Source organism: Chroicocephalus ridibundus, chromosome 5 (assembly GCF_963924245.1).
Source record: "Chroicocephalus ridibundus chromosome 5, bChrRid1.1, whole genome shotgun sequence".
Lineage (NCBI taxonomy): Eukaryota > Metazoa > Chordata > Aves > Charadriiformes > Laridae > Chroicocephalus > Chroicocephalus ridibundus.
In genome coordinates this window covers 54302305-54322866 of record NC_086288.1, presented here as the reverse complement: position 1 = coordinate 54322866, position 20562 = coordinate 54302305, and the positions used below count along the sequence as shown (strand labels likewise).

At 39.7% G+C, this 20562-nt stretch overlaps 1 protein-coding gene across 3 annotated transcripts in view; it reads left to right on the top strand.

Moving 5' to 3' along the window:
* The window catches only part of SORCS2 (sortilin related VPS10 domain containing receptor 2), a 571450-nt gene extending 553333 nt beyond the window's left edge, over positions 1–18117 (top strand). The window contains exons 26-28 of one of the 3 annotated variants that reach the window (XM_063335691.1): positions 8957–9114; positions 11271–11350; positions 11691–18117. In XM_063335691.1, coding sequence (XP_063191761.1) covers positions 8957–9114; positions 11271–11350; positions 11691–11714 — 262 coding nt within the window. In that variant the 3' untranslated portion in view covers positions 11715–18117. The remainder of the gene's footprint in view (positions 1–8956; positions 9115–11270; positions 11351–11690) is intronic. The other 2 variants (XM_063335693.1, XM_063335692.1) reach the window with 2 other exon arrangements.
* The last annotated feature ends 2445 nt before the right edge of the window (positions 18118–20562 follow it).

The following is a 20562-nucleotide window of genomic DNA, read 5'->3' as shown; positions in this document are numbered from 1 at the left end:
ATAAATAGAGCTTTTATTAAGGAGGAAACTATAGTGCAATTTGCAAATTGTGAGCTTTAATGTCTCTTGCACTTCTATATATAATCTGTGAAAATCATTTGCATTTAAATTTTTGGGCGTTTAATTTAGGTGCCGAGTGAGAAGAATTGTGAGATATATTCAAATGTTTCTCAGTAGCCTGAAAACTGCTGTTGGCATTGATGAATGACCATGCAGTAGTATTCAATTTTCTGAGATATTTGACAGAATTATTTTTAAATATTCCCGCTGAACTTTTCCAAGATGACAATTTTTTCAGTTGCATCCTTCATTTGCAATTTGATCCTCAAAGAATATTGAGCGCCTAATCAGTGCTACATTGAAAAATCACTTTCTCCCTGTGTGCTCCCTGTGAAATCCTCTCCCACCCAGATCTTTAATCCCTTAAAATTTTTTTTCCTGTGGTTATAAAGATGGATACTGAATCCCCATGGAGCTGCAAGTTGCAAGTATACTTACTTGCAAGTATAGTCCCTTTAAAGTCAGTGCAGTGAGTATGTAAGTTTACAAACTAGTCCATAGGGACTGAGGCTATGAAACTGAGTGTCCTTTATAGATATAAAGGTTACAGGTTGTAATGCACAAAGGAGACTTGTCAATATTATATGCCTGTATATCAAAAATTAATTTGCTGAAAGAATGCCGTAGGCAACAAAAATTGTTTAATTCTAGGAGATAATTTCAGCAGAAGATCTCTTTCTGGGCCCTGTGGTAACTCAGATAACACATGCAAATATAAATATAAATTATTTCCACATAGAAATTACCAACAAGTGTAAAGTGTTGAAACGTTAATACTGTCCATAATTATTATGTACCATTCACAAAATTAAGGAGGTGGAAGACATTTGGTGGTGCTTTCCTTTCATTTATCTAAGTTGATAGTCAGCTAGTCCCTTCAGAAAAGGGTTAAAATTCCTTTTCCCCCACACTGAGTCAGACAAAGGTTTATTAGGTTTTGTTTTATCACTACACTGATCGGGTCTATAGGGCTTTCAGTTGGCATTGGGGCACAGGCAAAGCAGGTCATCTGCAAACGATTGCATGAAACGTGCCTTGGACTATTCTGTCTCTCTTTGCTGGCCCAAAGGGCAGTTCTTAAGGTAAAGTTTGATACCTGGAAAGTTGCAAGATGGAAAGACTGGCTTGGAGATAAGATGGGGGCTGGATTGGCAGGAGGGTTACAGCTTCATACATGAGAGCATTTCATCCATTTGCAATGAGCAGAGGCACTGTTCCGGACTTGTGATGAGAAGTAAAGAGAAAATATTGAACTTCCGTGTAGACCATTGTACAGCTTTGATAGAAAACGGGGAAACCTGTCTCAGACTGCCTGATGATTCCTGACTGCCGAGGCCCCTTGTCCTCCGAGCGTGGTCTCTGCTCTTCCTGCCTGGATTATCTCTGAAGTTCGTGTCATGAACTTGGATCCTAATTTACATTCATTTTTGTCAGGCAGAATTGTGAGATGAAAGACGGTGTTGACAAGACATCAGGGAATAATCTAATACCTCTTTTTTGTGAATCTTTCAGGGCAGTCAGGGCAGCTATGATGAAACTTTCTGCTCCTGTTTGATCTGCCAGTTTTTGAAAACTGCAACACCAAGTACTAAAAATTGGTGTCCCTCACAAGGACTAAATCTCACAAGATTAGTTTGAGATAGAGCAGAAATCTAAAAATAAGTCCTGCATAAGATTCTGTGTCAGATGCCTCATATGCAGAAAAGGAAGAGAGTATTTTATCTAATTAAGTAGGGGGTTAGGAGAAAAACAGAGGCAGCATCATGTAGAGGTAGTGGGATTTTGGCTGATTAGTTATATGCAGAGTGAAAACCAACACAGTCTCATCACTCCTGGAGGAATGCCCATTAAAAAGAAAAGATTAAAATTGTATTATTTCCCACTACTCTAATCAAAACTAAATTTTTAGGGTCTGCTGGATAATCAGAGTTGTCATGACTGTCTAGGTCAATGATTAGGTATGATTGTATCATTTTCAATATACCCTAATTCCAAATATTTAAACACTAAGACGACTGCTGCCCTCTGTTCTTATATACAGTAAAATTGCAAGCATCTATCATCTTGTCTCTCTGTGCCTCCTCACCCCGCTTCTCCTCCCACCCTCTTTATCTAGTGGCCTGTTCCTTCTCCCCAGGAACACGTGCTCAGTAAACTGGTGCTGGAGTCCCCAGAGCTCATGGAGCAACTCTTGTCAATCTCAAGTGGTTAGTTGCATTAGACAAAAAAAAAAATAAAAAGACAGAAAGTCTTGGCACACGCAGGGGTTTGATCATTTGTGATCAGAGTAGGTAAGCAATTCAGATTAGGGATATTATTACTCAGTAAATGAAAAGTGAATTTTAAATTATAAACATCGATAGTTTTAAAAACTAATTCTAGTTGTATGCCACTGATGAACAAAGATTGGTTTAAATAGTTTTGGGGGAAGTTTTCAGGACGGCAGTAAGGAGTGAGAGGTAATAAATATCCCAGTTGCTGAATCTGACTGTGGCACAAGAGGTAGTGCAGACAACGAAAATAGATGGTGGGCAAGCCCAAGAATAATTTGCTTTTTTCTTTGCTCCTACTTTCTGAGTGTGGAAATCACCGATCTGATGCCTCGAGCAAACAATATGTTACAACACTCACTAGTACGCTTCGGTTGTTTAAGCGTCCAGGTAAAATGGACTACAGCTGCTCATTTGACCAGAACAATATGAAGCAGCTGGAAAATATTTTTGAGAAATCAGGTCCATTTTTTAATGTAGATTTGGGACCTGCATCTATTTCTTCTATACTATACCATCTTTACTAAATCTGCTTCAATAAAAAAAAGCACTGATTCCGTTCCCTTTGAAACAATGTTTATATTTTTTGTGGGTTTCAAGTTGCCATCCAGAAAAGATTTCCTCATTCTTTCAGAGCAAGCTTCTATGCTATGGGGGTCTGGGCAACAGTATAGAGAAGGCAAATACCACTGTCTACACTAGGCAAAGTGGGGGAAAGGAAAATTCCAGCCACGTCAGAGCTGCCATATAAACATTATGTTACTAGTTTAGTGGAAGATCCAAAATCATCCTTTTCTTATTTTTTACTTCTGTATAACAACAGGATACTAGAGTAGCCAAAACCAGAGCAAATAGCTGGCTTTTCTGCTTAGGTATTTTACCTGGTTAATAGTTGCAAATTTGGTTTTCTAAAAGAGTATGAAAATCTTAATCTTTTCATTTGTATGCAAACTACTGCCAGTGTACTTAAAGCTGCATACATTGTTTTCACAAATCGCCGTGAATCTACTTCAGCCAAATTTATACCATTTTGTGTGTATTTCTTTTTTCTCTGCTACTATCAAGTGCCACTTTTGGTAAATGAACCCCCTCCTGGGTCATTTCCACAATCTGGAGCAGAACTGTGTTATCTTTCTGCCTCATTGACTTACTATCTCATTTTCGGTCTCTGAGAAAAGCTATCTTTTTCCCCACCTTGCTTATACTACTTTTATGTTCCATGAGAGCAAGTTTAGTCCCAGTCCATGCCATTTAGTTATAAAAAAACAGGCACTAATTTAATGATCCATAACATTTCATAAAAACTTCCTCAGAAATCAAAGTAATAGCATGTAGAAAAGATTTCTGAAATGAAAGAGGCAAGTAAATCAGGAGTGCCTTAAAGTACAAAGAAGTCAGTCATCCGAACATTAATCCAAACATAATAAAGACAACACCACAACAAAGTATTCTATTTAATGGATTATTATTGTTAGTTTTATTTAAGTTCCAAGAGAATGCTACATTATTCCATATCCTTTGCCATGTGAATATGTTCCTATTTTTTTATACTAAACAGAATCTTAATCAAGCCTCTGGAAAATGAATGAAGTTGCATAAAGGCCAATGAATATTGGCTCCACAAGGAAGGAATTGAAAGCCAAATAAACTAGAGAGTTTAAAAGAGTGGGAATCAATATCTCATCTCCCTCCTGCTGTTCCTTACTGATGAACATTTTTAAGTGCAAACAGTTTCGAGTATGAACTGATTAGAATTTGTGAATATAGGGAAGAAAAAAAATGTTTCCTGGAGTATCCTCTAAAAGGTATGGGATCTGGAGAGCCTGAAGAAAGCCACGTGCTGTGATGTTCGTTAGTAGTTCTGTGTAGAATTAAGTCTCCAGTTCATATGGAAACTTATGATCCTCAAAGCAGGCATGAATATTTCTTCTTCATGATTGAAATAAAATGCTACAGAGTAAACAAAAGGAACTAAAACTGTAAACCATGGAGTGCTGCTCAGCAGAGGTAATTGTCTCCAGTGATGGATGCGAAGCACATGCATTTTGCAGCTGAAGAGTAAATCCCTGAAAGAAACAATCGCATAATCTTTTTCTCTGTTCTTATAAGTGTGCTTTCAATTTTTCATATTGCTGATATAAATCTCTTGGGTCAAATTTCATGTCTTGTCATGTTTTCACAGTAGTCTTTTATGTAGACCCAGAGCGTTTCAGCTCTGCCTACTTCAAACAGTTACATTAGACTCAACATAAATTGCTTCCTTAAGAAGAGCAAAGCATATCAGGGTACACAACGGTTTTTCTCTGTACAATTAGGGGTGGCTGCTTCCTTCCTACATGTTAGAGCAGTGAGGAGTGACTGGAAAATTGCCAGAATCAGTCCCAACTTTAGCAAGGATTCAATATCCACATCCTGTTTCATCCCACTGTGCGGTTGTCCCTTATAAACAGAACATCTGGCGCATGTGTTAAAAATGACTCTTGAAAAGGCTTGGACTATGGTTTTCTTCAGTCTGGTTGAGTCTCTTCCTTGTAAAACTGAACCAATATGAAACACATAGAGATCTTTATAACGTATAAAAGGTCAAATGCCTACAGCGTATGCGTTCACAAGGCCTGTAATATTCTCCTTCCTCTCATCCATACTTAGTGTTGCAATCTAAGGTGCTTTCCTCTGTAAGTGTGAGGAGCAAAGTATAGAAGAGTCACTGAGTACCTCAACTTTATATCTTCCATGAAGAATTTGTGCTTAGCAGGATTAGGCTTGTGAGGCTCGTGAGTGAGAAATAACAGCTTACACCTTTTCTCCTTTTACCCTTAACCCATAAAGAACTGCTCTTAACAACAACACATTTAATGGTTATTTGTGGACTTGTGCGGTTTCTTCATTCAGGAACCCTTTAGTATGTTTAATAGTATGTATTGTGACTGTGGTAATGTCTAACTAGTAAGTCTTACCAGAGTTGTGAGTTGAAGCCTCAGGATTTACACCAAAGGACACATCTTGTTGACCTGGTGTCAGACAGGTCCTTCATCCTGGGCAGACAACAGTTAGACTAGCAGCTCTGCTCCCTTTACTAAACTGCAAAGGTCTGATGTGCCATATGGTTTTGAGATGGAAAACGTTTTTATTATGTCAAAAAATATTTTGATAATGCCATTGATGCTTCTACAATCTGTCAAATACAGTTTTGAGAAGGTCGCCTAATTATTGCAGCAACATATGTGCTAATTCTGCAGATGTGTTTTGTTTCCCTTAGGCATTTGGCAGTGGACTGAAAGTGAGCAGTTTGACAGGTTTGATGCAGGTCTGATTGAGAGGGATATTGTTCTCCACATGACCACTTTCATTAGCAAACACATTAAAAGCAGACTGGAGTTACTGGCCCTAGAGAAAAAAGTCAAAATTAATTACCTAATGTATTTGTTTTGGTAATGAGGAATGTCCTTCCCCCTTTCAACATGGCTTTTTTCATCCAGTTAATGGGAGAAGAGTGAGGCAGAGCTTGGCTTTATCTGTATGTTTGTGCTGGAGGAGCCCTTGGACTAGTTGAAGTGGTCATAATAGTTGTGTTGTGCTATGAGATCTTCTTTCCATCCTTGTCCTTTGCATTTGGTTACTCTTGTGCTTTATTTAGAATCATAGAATCATTCGGGTTGGAAAAGACCCTTGGGATCATCAAGTCCAACCATCGACCCCACTCTACAAAGTTCTCCCCTATGCCGTATCCCCTAACACCACATCTAAACGACTCTTCAGGGATGGTGACTCCACCACCTCCCTGGGCAGCCTATTCCAGTGTCTGACCAGTCTTTCTGTGAAGAATTTTTTCCTAATGTCCAGTCTGAACCTACCATGTTGCAGTTTAAAGCCATTCCCTCTTGTTCTATCACTAATTACCTGTGAGAAGAGACCAGCACCAACCTCTCTACAGTGTCCTTTCAAGTAGTTGTAGAGAGTGATGAGGTCTCCCCTCAGCCTCCTCTTCCTCAAACTAAACAGTCCCAGCTCCTTCAATCGCTCCTCATAAGATTTATTCTCCAGGCCCTTCACCAGCTTCGTTGCCCTCCTCTGCACTCGCTCCAGCACCTCGATATCTCTCTCGTATTGAGGTGCCCAGAACTGGACACAATACTCAAGGTGTGGCCTCACCAGTGCTGAGCACAGGGGGACAATCACCTCCCTCCTCCTGCTGGTCACACTATTTCTAATACAAGCCAGGATGCCATTGGCCCTCTTGGCCACCTGGGCACACTGCTGGCTCATGTTCAGCCGCTTGTCAATTAGAACCCCCAGGTCCTTTTCTGCCAGGCAGCTCTCCAGCCACACTGGGGGATGCATTTACTCCATGGTCACTGAGATACAGAAAAGAGCAAGAGCAATCAGATTTCTTTCTTTGTGCTGCTTATAAAAAATGAGATAAAATATGTGAATTCTGTGTGTATATGATTTTGTTTGTGTGTGTATACATGTACCTATACAGATGTGTGTGTACATATATAGGTATATAGGATGCAATTCATTTCTTGGATAGATCAAATTAAAGGGAGGAGATCCTCTTCAGTTGTCTTTCATTGTTTAATAATTTCTATTTATTCTAACTAGTTTGAATCAATGGAAGGTGCAGTTCAAAAAAGTTTGATGCAGTATGTTTTATCTCAAACTAAGATGGTACCACCTGGTAAAGAACCGTTCTTCTGAAATGACATTTAAAGACAGGTCATCTTCAAAAGCCTCGAGAAAAGACAGCAACCTGTGTGTTTATCCAGGCTTCAAACTGCTGCCAGAATATGGAGCAGAAGATGGTCGTTCTTAGAGATATGCCTAAAAATTAGTGTCACTTTTTCTGTCTTCTCACTGCCTAAGGGAGCTCAGCAGAAACCACAGCGTAACCTCAGCGGTTCAACCCCATTTTCTCTTTTCTTCTCATGGTCTGCCTGTTGCAATAATCTGTGTTTAAGCACAGACTTCGACAGTGTTGATCTGCTGTCATGCTGATCAAGCTGTCAAGCTGCTTCTTGCAGTGTAGGAAACGGAGCTCACAACCGGCAGCTCCCTAATCAGAAGTGGCTGCTTGGTGCCTAGGAAAAGATCTCCTTATGTGCCCAGGCAGATTGCGGGCGAATGCGGCTACAGCAAAGGATATGGCTCTCTACAAATATTTCTGTTACGAAGTTAGAAGGCCCTAATTATTCCCTTTGATTTTACAAAGTCTAATTTAAGTTAATCTAGTGAAGAACCATGTATCAATACTTACTCTTAAGCCTCCCAGGCTCAGACATGGTACTAATTAGAGCTGCTAGAGCCATTTAATAACGTGCTTTTTGTTTTTTTTTCTAGATTCAAATCAGAATGAATGAATTAATTAAATGCTGTCTGCTATAGAAAGTTTTGTCTAATTCAGCAATTCCCAGTTTTCCTGGGCCAAGCTCTACTCTCTGTCTCCTTCGGTGCTGCCTGCTTAACTTCACTAACCTTCCCTGTCTTCTTATTTGCCCTTATTGATGCCTATTTAGCTTCTTAATCCTTACCCCATGCTCCTGGCCTCCTGGTTCTTCACTCTTTGCTCCCTTTCCATTCCCTGTTTCCTGGATTTCTCCTGCTTCTTTTTGCTCAACCTGATGGAGTATGAGAGTGCTACTTGATGCTATCACCCACCTTCAGTGTCAGCCCACCTCACCAGGGAGATGTGATCATAGAATGGTTTGCATTGAAGGGGACCTTAAAGATCATCTAGTTCCAACCCCCCTGCCATGGGCAGGGACACCTCCCACTAGACCAGGCTGCTCAAAGCCTAATCCAACCTGGCCTTGAACACTTCCAGGGAGGGGTAACCCACAACTTCCCTGGGCAACCTGTTCCAGTGTCTCACCATCCACACAGTAATTTAATTTAATTAATTAAAGTATCTAATTTAAATCTACCTGCTTTCAGTTTAAACCGTTACCACTCATCCTATCGCTACATTCCCTGATCACGTCTTCCTCCCCATCTTTCCTATAGGCCCCCTTTTAGGTACTGGAAGGCTGCTATAAGGTCTCCCTGGAGCCTTCTCTTCCTTAGGCTGAACAACCCCAACTCTCTCAGCCTGTCCTCATAGGAGAGGTGTTCCATCGCTCTGATCATCAACATGGTCCTCCTCTGGACCCACTTGAGCAGGTCCATGTCCTTATGTTGGGGGTCCCAGACCTGGACACAGTACTCTAGGTGGGGTCTCACAAGGGATCATGATTGTGACCCAGCTTAATGTTTTTGAAGACACCTGGAACCAGGAATGAATGCCTGTTTTTCCTTTTTATTGCTTGAGTTCTTAAAAATAGCTTTTCTGTGGGTTTTGTTTTGCTTTTTTTTTTTTTTATATTGTTCATTGTCTGTCAATCTTAGTCAAGAAATTGATGCTTAATTATTACATTGGTATGAACATTGTGATGAGGCAGTTACATAAAACTGTGACTGAGAGTAAGAAGTTGTGTTTAGGTTGTGAACTCAAAATTAAGGAAGGGTGGGATTGGTGCTATTTTGTGATTCTGGTGTGACTTCCCTCTGCTGAAGCTCTGCTCTGATGCCAGTGTGAGTGCAACACAAAGGAACTCCATCACAAGACTTTTTCTCCTTGTCCAATTTAGGAAACTGCCAGGCAGAAATGTCTATGCCCAGATGCACAACGAAAAAGAGCAGGAGATGACAAGCCCTGTTAATCATAGTGAGGACACCCAGAACATCATCCAGGGTGAGGAGTTTATTGATGATGATCTGGACTCTCAAACACTAGGTAACGCAAGAGGTAACTTCATTTTTGGTTTATAAATTTTCGTAAGTAATTGATTTTTAATTAATGCGTGTTTTCATTTTAGCTTTTTTTCATTTTCTGCTTAGACTCAGGAGGAAGCAAATAGTACACCGCCAACAGAGGATTATCTCAGTTATCTTATTTTGGCTTGCTTGTGATGGAGGCTAATGTATGGATGACATGCTATATAGAGCATGAATACAGAGATAGTACAGTTTAATGTCAGGAGACTTACTTAGACAATTTTAGAGATAAATTATACTTAGTAGAACAGGATATAATAGGTAACATTTGAATTAACTCAATAATCCCCTTTATTAGTGGAAAATGGCATTTAGGCCAGAAGGATTTGTAGAGTCATTGTTTCCGTGATTTCAGATGGATTGTATCTAGATCCATGGCTATATCTGCCATCATATTCCAGTGGCATTTAAAGTTTTCATGATTAGAAACATTAAATTTATTCCTGTATAAAAAGTATCATAAGTCTTCCCTGTTTTAGCAGGTAACTTTCTAGTATTCATGAGGTGGTCATAAGGAACCCATGAGGGAAACTTTTTGTGAATATCTCTCAGTGCAAATGATTTCACTGTCAGGTGGAAGTGTATATGCTGGCACCCTGTGGTTATTTTTAATGCAACATAGATTGCTGATCTATAAAGTTCATTTCTTGTAAAATTTACCATTGTGTTCAGACTGCTTTCAGGTCACAGGCTGAAAAGTGTAGGACAATGAAAAAAGCCCCTGATCCATTTCTACACATTTTGTGAAAATAAATCAGATAACCCAAAGCCTTTGGGATTTGTAGCAGTAGATTCATAGTGTAACAGGCAACTGTAATGCCTTCATGAACCCACAGAAGAAGATGTGTTTTAGCTGCAACATAGGTAGCCTGGGGAAAGACGGAATTTTGGCAGAGATTTCTTTATCTTGGGTTTCACCTTTATTGTTTGTTGTTGATGTCTTTATTTTCATTTGCTGAACCGTGTGCTGCTTCTAGGTTCTTGGAGGTGTTGGCTTTGAGCACAAGGGAAGAATTCAGCCTCCTGCTTTGCTTTCTGTATTTCTGTCTTTTCTCTGACAACCTTTGTGTATGAGTATCACTGTGTTTTCATTCAGATTTTGCAAGACAACCTTGATTGCATTCCTGACTCTACCGGAGTTTGTTCCAAAAACAACCCTGGAAAAACAAAGTCTGTGTTAAAATTGTTTGATCCACTCATCTCCAGGGCCTTTAGAATGAAAGGCTGAATGATAACAAAGTCTTTGCAGACATGACAAAGTGGAGCATTCAAACACCTCTAGTAATGTACAAAAGCATAACTTCTTTTAATGGCAGAAAATCCCTTATGGCCTATTAATATAAGGCAGCTTGGGATGCTGGAATAAAGAAATGCTACCCTGATCTGTAATGCATTCAGAAATAATCTCTGCTTGCCCTGCGCTCCTTGCTCAGTGGAAAAAAAAATTCTTCTATCTGGGCAAAGCATTATTAGGGTTAAAGAGTGCAAGATCGTGATGTTTTGATGTGAAACTTAAGACAAGTGCAGATTTCGAGGTGATTTGTGCTTCTGCCAGGTTGTCAACACCAGCAGCATTTCCAGTGGAGCACAGAGAGTTCATTTATGTGTATCATAATCATCCATATTCGTCAGCTACTGTACAGCTTTTAGACAAAAGACTTATTTAAGACATAAAACTATACTTCTGCTTGCTGTACTGTGTTGTTGCATGCAATACTTTCCACTAGCTCCGGTATTGCTCAGTACTGCCAAGAAAATATTCCTGTTAATGATGCTCCTCTATTTTATCTGGCTAGAGTACGAAACATATTATAATCCCTGCTTTAAATTAAATTCTGTTTTACAACATTATTTGCAGAAGGTTCCTATGTTATGGAGATCCCTTCTAGTTGTGGTGAGCTTTCTCCCTCCCTGTTGGGAGATGTCAGTAGCAGCCTCCGCTCCCTGCACAGCAGGGAATTACAGGCCTCGGTTTCTGTTTGTTCTCTCTCTTCTCATAACTTTTGAATTTCCACAGTACAGTATTTCCAGACTCACCCATCCACTTTTTTTGTTTTCTATATATTTTATGTTGCCTACTTTATCGCAACCCCCACCTTGGGACTCCTCAACACCATTACCTTGCAGTGACTCCTTCTGGGAGAAGTGGCAACTTGAACAGCTACAGAGTTCCCCTATTGCTGATGCCGGTCAGTGTCCAGTCCCAGGTCAGTGGCATGTCGAATGGACGCCTCAGGTTCCATTCTCCTCCCTCACCTGCACCCCTCGAGACAACTACACCTTTTTAAGCCACAAAGAGAACCAACTTTATGCTGTCACTGGGATAGAAACCCTAGGAATTCGCCACAAATCCACCACCATGAGCAAAAGCTTTGCGCGAAAGTATGCTGTAGGTACATGGAGCTGTTGCACCAACCTTCACCTGACCTGTTGTTTGATAAAGCCACTCTCTTTATGCGATTGACTTGTCCCTGCAATAAAAGGGGGATTCATTGTAAAGTGCCTGAAATACACTAATGCTGGCCTTTTGTTTCTGTATTTTCATAGGCAATCACTCAGGCGTGGTTTTGAGCATCAACTCCAGAGAGATGCACAGTTACCTGGTTAGCTGATATTTACAGCTGAACATAAAAACCGAAAGACTCTTCTCTGTATCATTTTATTTTTCCCTGGTGATGTCACAAAATTTCAAATATGGCTGTAAATGCTGGTGGAGAGGAGGTTCCTTATTGGTCCCGTGGAAAAAAGTGTCCATCATCAGTTACCAGGGAAGAAGGATAATACGTCTTGTGTTCACTCTATGGCCTGGGAACTCGTTATGATTGAAACTCAAACTACGGTAGCAAATTTGTAGCCCTAGGCACCTTCAATGCCACCTTTTTTCTTTTCTGTATATACTCTAGTTCTTTATGTTTATTTTTAGAAGGATTGACTGTAACTTTTTAACTATATTTTTAATTGAGGTATTCAGCAGAAGGCTGGAGTTCTTCAGCCTTAAAAAGTGATTTTTACCCAAGCGACTAGACCAGAACATGGTTGGTTGATCACAATGACATTTTTTCAGGAGGCCGAGCGTTTCTGTACTGGGAGAGGACTGAGCAAGGAGACAAATGCACTCCTAGTCAATACAAGCTCTTTAACTTAAACATGTGTGAGACAATCTAATGAATTGAGGCTTAGGCCCTTCTGTGGATTGAAAGAAGTAAAGTGCTATTCAGGATATCTCATAATATAGGATAATGCTCTTGTAAGTGTAGCAAGTCCTGACAAACCATCAGCACCAGTATCTCCCCCAATCCCACCCCACATGAAAGAAAAACACCAGCTTGACGCTGTTTCCAGACCAGGTGCCTTCACTTGTGGACGGTCATTTCAGTTGCTCCTTCTTGTCTCCTGAGCGAGCACTTCTAGGACGATGGCAGCTGCCAGATGAGTTATCCTATAAAACCCCGTGCTGGTGGCCTGTCTGTTTTTAAATTTCCAGAGAGTGTAAATACCTCTTTTAAGTCACTTTCTTTGTATGGTTATTTTTTTAAAACTTCTTATTAGGGCAGAGGTGCCGGGTGGGTCAGAGCTCTCCCCTGGGCAGGACTGGGTAGCACACCACCGTCCCCTTCCCACCCATATCCTTCTTTGGGATTTTCCCTGGCTGTTTGCCCTTGCAGGCAGGGGTGGGCAAACTCTTACCTGACCTTTGCCGCTCTGGTTGGTTTGGCAATCTGGAGGGCCATGATGGGCTATGATTCAGGGGTTCGTATTTCCTTTCCATCATGACAGGGTGTTGTTCAGTCCCTGCCACTGCTGGCCCCTGTTTCTGCAGGGAGGGTGGTTGGGCTCCTGAAGGAGCTGCCTGCGGAAAGGCTTGTGAGTCAGATCAAGAGTTTTCCTAATCCCAATTTGGTGAGTTGGGTCAGAGTTTCCTAGTCCCAACCTCTGCATCCCTAGGGAAGTGGCAGTGGGGTGAATCCAAACCCCGCTCGTCTTTTCCCTGGGGTTTACGGAGCCATGTAGGAAATGGACAGTGATGTGATCAGTTTAAACCTCTGGCATCCTATGTGTCACAGCTGCCTGGAATTAGGATGCTTCTCTCAGAAACCTATATAATCTCTTCACTTTTTGCCTTCGGTAGAGAATAGCTAGCTCTTTACTCACTGAATGTCATACTGATGCTAGTGGCAAGCTTGCACACCACCTTGCTTAAGGAGGATACAGGTACCTAACTACATCTTTCTGAATAAACAAACAGAAAATAATGAATGCTGGTAAGACAGAAAAGAACTGTCTTAAAATTATCATATGCATTCCATGTAGCTGTGGATATCCTAGAGCATATTGTCATCAAATGCAATGGACTGAGATGTAATAATTCAGTGCGGTACTGTAGGCTCTCACAAATCCCACAGGATGTATATGTAAAGCACAAGAAAATCTAGATTATGAACTTACTGTAAGGAAGTAGGTGGAAAAGTTTAAGTGAAGATTCTGAAAAGCGCTTGCAAACTCCTCAGGAAAATAATTTCAAAAATTGTTCTAAAATTTCTGCCTAGGTAGTTATAGAGTGCCATGCAAACCGACTTCCAGAGAAGCGATGCTCTAGCTGACTGTTGTATGCCAGCCTGTGTAGAAATCCAAGGGGTTACACGTATCTGAGTCTGGCTTTCTTGAAGAGAAGTGCAAATAGAAAACGTGCTGTGCATTGGAAGCTCTCAGGATCCTTGCTTTCCATTCTCACTAGCCCTTTATGTTTTCTCTAATGGAAATGAGCTGGAACAGAGAATAAAGTAGTATTGCAAACATCTTACTCATTCCTGTGAAATAGAACTAAAGTGGGTTATTTGTAAGTAATAGGTGAGTAGCGGATTAGCCTCACGGATAAGGGATGGGATGGAAGTTCTAGCTTGGGGTTGTTCTCCCGCGGTTCGTCTGATTGGCAAAGGACACTGTTGGAAGCGGGTCACAGGTCTAATCTGTGCTTTAACAGCTACTTTTATACATTTAATACAGGGTGATTTGTGTCTCTGATAACAGGAGTCTCTCGGAACACCGTAGAATATTTAACTGCGTGGTACTCTAATTAACACTTAGCACAATATAGTGCCTGTAATAATGTTTTTCGACACTTATTAATTTGATTCATGCAGTACTCCTGTGAGGTTGGTTTGTCATGTCTTAAAAACACTGTTTTCTAAAGAGTTGTCAGTTTTGCCATAACTGTATTTATAATACCCAGCAGATAATAAAGGAAACTTTTGATTCCCTGGCAAGAATAACTTTAAAATTAATTATTTTAAAATTGAGAAAATACCCTTACCGTTTTCCTATTCATGGTGTCTTGGTTTATCTTTAAATGAAAAGGCTCAGTAGTGTTAGGTTTTGAATCTCTTGAACTACATCCATGATATCTTAGCATTTTATCCTTTATATGCATCTAAATCCTAGACATACATATACAGAAACACAGAGTTTTGTCTATGCACAAATGCTTGTCATACGTGCACGCACACACACATGCAGTATTTGTACATATTCTAGTTAAATCTGTTAGTGAGGAAGGGTGATTTGATGGCTAAGAAACAGAAGATGGCTGTCAGGTACCTGGATTCTGTACCTAGACTTTGGGCAAGTTACGTAACCTGTATGTGCCTCAGTTTCCCCACCTATAAAATTGGGCTGATAGTAATTACCTACCTCACAGGGGTATTGTGAGGCTAAATTAATCACTGTTTGGTCAGGATCTTCAGAGTGAAAGAATTTTGTGATCATTTCTTTGTTTTACTTGTAATTATCGCTGTTATTAAAGGTAGTGTACTGAAACCAGTTGCAATTATATATAAATGTAAAACATGCGTAATCTGAAAAAGGTACATTACTATTAAAAAAAAAAGGTAATTTGATTTAAAAACTGTTATTGGATCATATTGTTACATGGTAGCATTGCAACGTTGGCTGTGATTTTGCTAAGTTACACACTAGTACCTTAAACTTTCTTTTCTACAGTGTTATTTGGTCAAAAACCTTATAATAATGGGTACAGTAATACTTACCAACATTGATATTGAACTATACTGAAACCAACAAAATTGGTGGTATATTGTCCTTGTTTACATGTTTTGGCTATCTTTAACTCTTACGTGTTTGCAATTCCAAAACCCCCCTGTACTTTTCAGAGTGCTCCAAGCAGCACTGATTTGAAGCGTTCTAACACAGACTTCAAGATTTACGGCTGTTATCTTTGCTTTCCCTTTTGACATTGAATGTTTTATATGTCTTTGGAGTGGTCCATCCATATAAAGTGCTCAGAAGACATTTAGGGAAAATCCACACACAGTGTAAATCAATGTCTCAAAAATAAAAGCAATATAAACCAATGTATGTTTTTATACCCTGTAGAAGAGGGTGGTGGAAATGACCATAAAGAAATAGAAGGTGCCAGCCTGAGGCAAGATGTTGTTATCTCCAATTCACATCCAATTTCTTTGAACTGTTTTAGGATATTCTCATTGAATTATATCTTTCTTGATGAGTTTTCTGCTTTCAGAGACCAGTGTAAAGAGGAGTAAAGTGTTTATTCGTGTAAAGTAGATGTCTCTGGACAGACAGAGACAAATCAGCGCTTTGCCATTAGCAGTTCGAGTAGAAAGCAGATTTCATCTGACATGATTGTGATGGTTAGTTGTGTTTCAGGTCCAATGAGACATCCCTTTAGAGGGAGTACTCTACTACTGCATGTGGTCTTTTTAATAGAGGTCAGCAGAATGGAACAGAATGGAACTGCAGTGGTTTCCATCCTCCTTACACAAATGTGTGCTCAAAGAAATGTTGGGTTTTTTAATTCTTTTTGGGAAATTAAATACATGCCGTTGTTTGCAGTAACTTTTTGATGATGAGCCAATGGTTCTGATATGCTTTGAATTTCTAGTGTTGCTTCAAGTTGAATACAATGTTGCTAAGTTGATAGAATCAATGACAATTTCAGTTGTAAATTTTTCCAATGTTTCCTATAAAACAATGTTTTGTAATTTTTTATTAATGAGGCTTTGGGGGGGAAAGAGAGACTAAAATTTTTATTTCATTGCAGAATCCCCGACAGTTGGAGTCGTTATTGTATATTGATTGATACCACTATATTGTTTCCATCTTCATTTTTATTTCAGAGTTTTAGATGAAAGTAAGTGCACATTTCTCTCAAAATATTGGCTTTCCACCAGGAAGGAATGCGTAAGCATTTACCTTTATAAATACTGATTTCTGCAATGCAAAATTTTGTTGTGTCTTCTAAGTCCAACCAAAAAGCCACTTCCTGGCTCATTTTCTCTGTTTTAGTCCCAATTGCACATTGCCTCTATAACTTTCATTACGAAACTGGCATATAGACTAATCTTACTAGTCTGAGAAAGTCGTTCTAAAACTTCCATTAGAGTAACATTTAATTGCCTAGAAGTAGTTACAGAATCTGCTCAGACCATTTTCCTGATGTTAAGTCTATATTTTCATGTTCCTTGTTTCCTTTCAGTATTTCAGTATTAGCCCTCTCCGTGCCATTTAAATGCATGTTTATTCCTGTCACGGACATATATGTAATGCTTTTCACTTATTTTCAGACTATAATCGTCAAAGTGACAAATTTTGAAATAACTCAGACCCCCAGTTAGCTTTTGCAATTAAAAGCCTGGCCCTGCAGTCTTTGGGAAACGTCAAGCTGTGCCCTCTTAATTTTTTGATCTTCTTTCCTAAGCCAGCCCTTCTACCCTATGGATAACCTCAGCAGCTTTTCTTTCAACTCAGTTTGTAACTTCAAGCTGGAGGGAGTGCAGAAGGGTTTCTCACTGTTGAGATGGACTAGAACAGGTCACTTCCCAAATCTGATCAGGAATGTCACGTGGACAAAGTTTTTATTTTTCCTTTCTTTTCAACTATGTTGCACAGAGGGATTTATACATACCATCAGGGAAATAGGACCTGTAATGGTACTTCAGGATGGTGTGAAGACTAAAGAATACATTCCTCCTTTTTTTTTTATGAAATTGGTACATACAGCAAGTAAGTTTCGTGATTTTTAATATGTGAGATGTCATTTCTTTAAATCTTCGGGCCTGGCCTTTTTCATCCTTGTTAAATGGAGTAGCAAATTACTTAAAATATGAATTATGGAGCCGTGTATGAGCAAATGAGAGATCTTCATTCTTTTAATTATTTTTTTTTTTTTCCATATGTGAGACTTGTCAGAATTACTGTTTTCAGGTAGTTTATGTGCTGGTAGCTGAGATGGTCTTCTGGAAGACAGTATCTGAGACGAGAAGTCCTGGAAGGCTTAGAAATAGGTACTCTGAAGTGCAGCGATATAAACTATGTGAATAGTGCTCGGGTATGAACATGCTGGACAAAACGAAATCCTTATCAAAGAGCTGTTAAGGTTTTGTATTAAAATCCATTTTTCAATAGCATCTCTAAAAATACATGTTCTTAATTGCATACTCTTCGCCTCTCTCTTCTTCCAGATTGATTTTCTTTTAGGAGTGACATTTACTAGCCCTGGAAAAAAAAGTGGATTCTTTCCCTTACACGAGTAATTCTGTTTAAAATTATTTCTTTGCAACACTTGAAAGCATTACACAAACTTGAGCTTTATTGATTCGTCTTGATTTCTCAGTTTCTGTAGAATTTGCATCTTTACACTAATTTTTTGCAATACAGTGGACATAAAGCCCTGCTGGGCAGCAATAATACATGCCCCAGTACATGGTGCTACTTAAATAATACGCCTTTGTTGCACATGGTTTTAGTGGTATAATGAGTATCTTAATCACCAGGAAGGCCAGGCGTTCCAAATAACTTTCTTAGCATGTCTTATATTTCTGTGTATTTGTTGCTAATTTTAACCAGCTTTTGATACTTATTTAGTTCCTACTGACAGCGTCTGCTCTTGCAGATCAAAGGGCAAGAATTAGCTTATTCTGTTTTGTTTTTTTTTTTTAAAAGTATTAATTCACAGTATTTGCTTATTAATTAAAACAGTTTTAAAAGGAAATTTTTCTGAAATGGTGAAGGAGGTGCTTTTTAATGACAACAGCTCATATAGGAAAACAGTAGACTTGTATGCACATGGTTTTTGAGACATTCTTGTTATGAATAGGCTGGACTATGCAGAAAGGGACGTATAGACCCCAAATATCAGTAACGTGCACTTAGGCAGTTTGCAAATGATGAAACTAGTCTAAAGGAGAATATTTTAATACACCAATTATATGTCCCAGATTCACAGAAGGGCATTTAAATGGTTAAGATTACAGAATATCATCACAAACTTGGGAAGGTGCTCAATTCACTGGCTCCATTTGCTCGTAAATATATTCCTCTCTTTGTTTGGGGTTCATCTTTTGAGATGCTGAACTCTTCAGAGAAGTGACGTGCATTGTGTAATGCTTCCAACTTTTTGCTGAGTAATTGGTGACACTTTATAGAAAAAATTGTCTGAATTTCCATTCTCTTCTGTTTCTCCTCAGTTCTCCCTCTCCTTTTTTGTTCTTTTGTTCTTTTTCATTATTGCTGCTGTTTGTCGCTCTGTCTTGCCTGCCTCCTCCTCCTGATGACAGTTCTCTACTACCCACTTTTTTCTTCCTTGCTCTTTGTTTTGCTTTGTGTTCTACTTCTTTCTATGTTTTTATTTGGATACACACCCTACTATGTCCTGAGTGCTAACAAGAAGAATCATGATTTCTTCCCCATCCCTGTCTCTCCTCTGAGCTCTGCTGTATTATCTGAGTTGATGTAGGTCCCCTGTGCTTTGCCTCTCCGCAGTCCTTCCTGCCTGTTTCTTTCCCACTTTTGGTTATTTTAATCCTTTTAATTTTGGCTCTCATTTTCTCTAAATCTTTCTGGAACTCTTCTCTTTAGCCTTTCCAGGACTTCTCACAGCAGCTTGTCACAGAGAGCACGTACTTCTAGTCTGAGAGGCAGATGATTATTGTACTCCCTGGAAGAATAATAAACCCATAACTAGCATTTTCCTCTTTCACCCATGTATGTATTGACCTTGCCGTCTCTCTGTAGTGGAAAATACATATTTAATTGACAGACAGCTATACCCATTATCTCCCAAATACCGCCTACTGCCTTGTTTCAGGTTATGGGGATGAGGCATGGTGTTTGCATGAGTTTCCTGGAGCACAGCAAGGGCTGGTTTGCTTTGCCAGCCCTTCAAACTGGCAGATGCAGAATTGCAGCAAGGTTGGGCAGGGACACCTGGCCAGACCATCGGGCTGGATTTGCATTTCAATATGGGAAATATTGAGGCCCAAGCTAGTACATAGCCTTTAAGATAAATTATAAATAATAACAAACTGAAGCTGAAGAACAGGTGATAATTGCTAATAGAGTAGCAGGGTTCATTCCTCTTGGGAACAATTTGCCTTGTCAGGTTTGTGGGATGGGTCTGTATGCAACCTCTCGTGGAGGCAGGGGCAAGTGGCTTGCTTTCACGTTCCATAAAATACAAGTTTAAGCAAAATCGTCGCATAGGTTTGGCAGAATCTTCTTGCTGGGAGAGCTTGGAGAAGTTGATGTGGGCAAGATAATTGAAAAGCTCAGCAGTATCTTTGTAGGGTAGAGCCTGTGTTAGAGAAGAGTAAGTGTATGTGAGAGAGATGCAGGAGGGAGGGGGAGCACAAGACTAAACAGGACAAGGAAGAGCAGGGAGAAAGTTAGTGTTATCAGGGTGTATTATTTTGCCACAAGTTGTTGATTTTGTTTTGCTGAAGCTTTGGAGCTTACTTTAATTTGTGATGGCCACTGTTTTTGGTTGGTTGCATATTTGTTGGTTGCATACAGTGGTGTTAAACCGTGAGTGTTAAACCATTGATGCAGCACCAGGAACATGTGAACATCTCAGCATTTCTACCTATAATTTAGGAGAGATCTGGCTCACACCAACGTCCCACTTGAGGTACGTGGAAAAGAGATTGCTTCGCAGGAGCCATGATGCATGTATGTGTGCTCCGGAGGTAGCTCCAATGGAGGTTTACTTGTGAGATGATTTTAGGGTATTTGCTAATGGTGTTCCTCCTTAGCACACCACTCAGCTAGGAGGCAAGGGAGAAGAATTATTTTATAGGGTCTGTGTTTTGGATTTATACTGCTTAAATGTAATTTGCTAGAATCCCGCTACGAGTTGTAATTTTATAATGTTTAGAGAGGATGGATGGGGTTGGTATAGTATTCCTGAGGGTAAACACCAGCCGCTGGAGTTTACTGAGCATGTGACTAGAAATTTTAATTTTAGGAACACTGAGTTCTTCCATTTCATATACACACTAGACATTTGAGTATAGCTCCTTTTTTTATTTGTCACTGACAAGCTATGATTTATTTCCTCATGGGTGTATGTCATGGGCTGCGCTTTCTGCAGTGCAGAAGGCTCTGG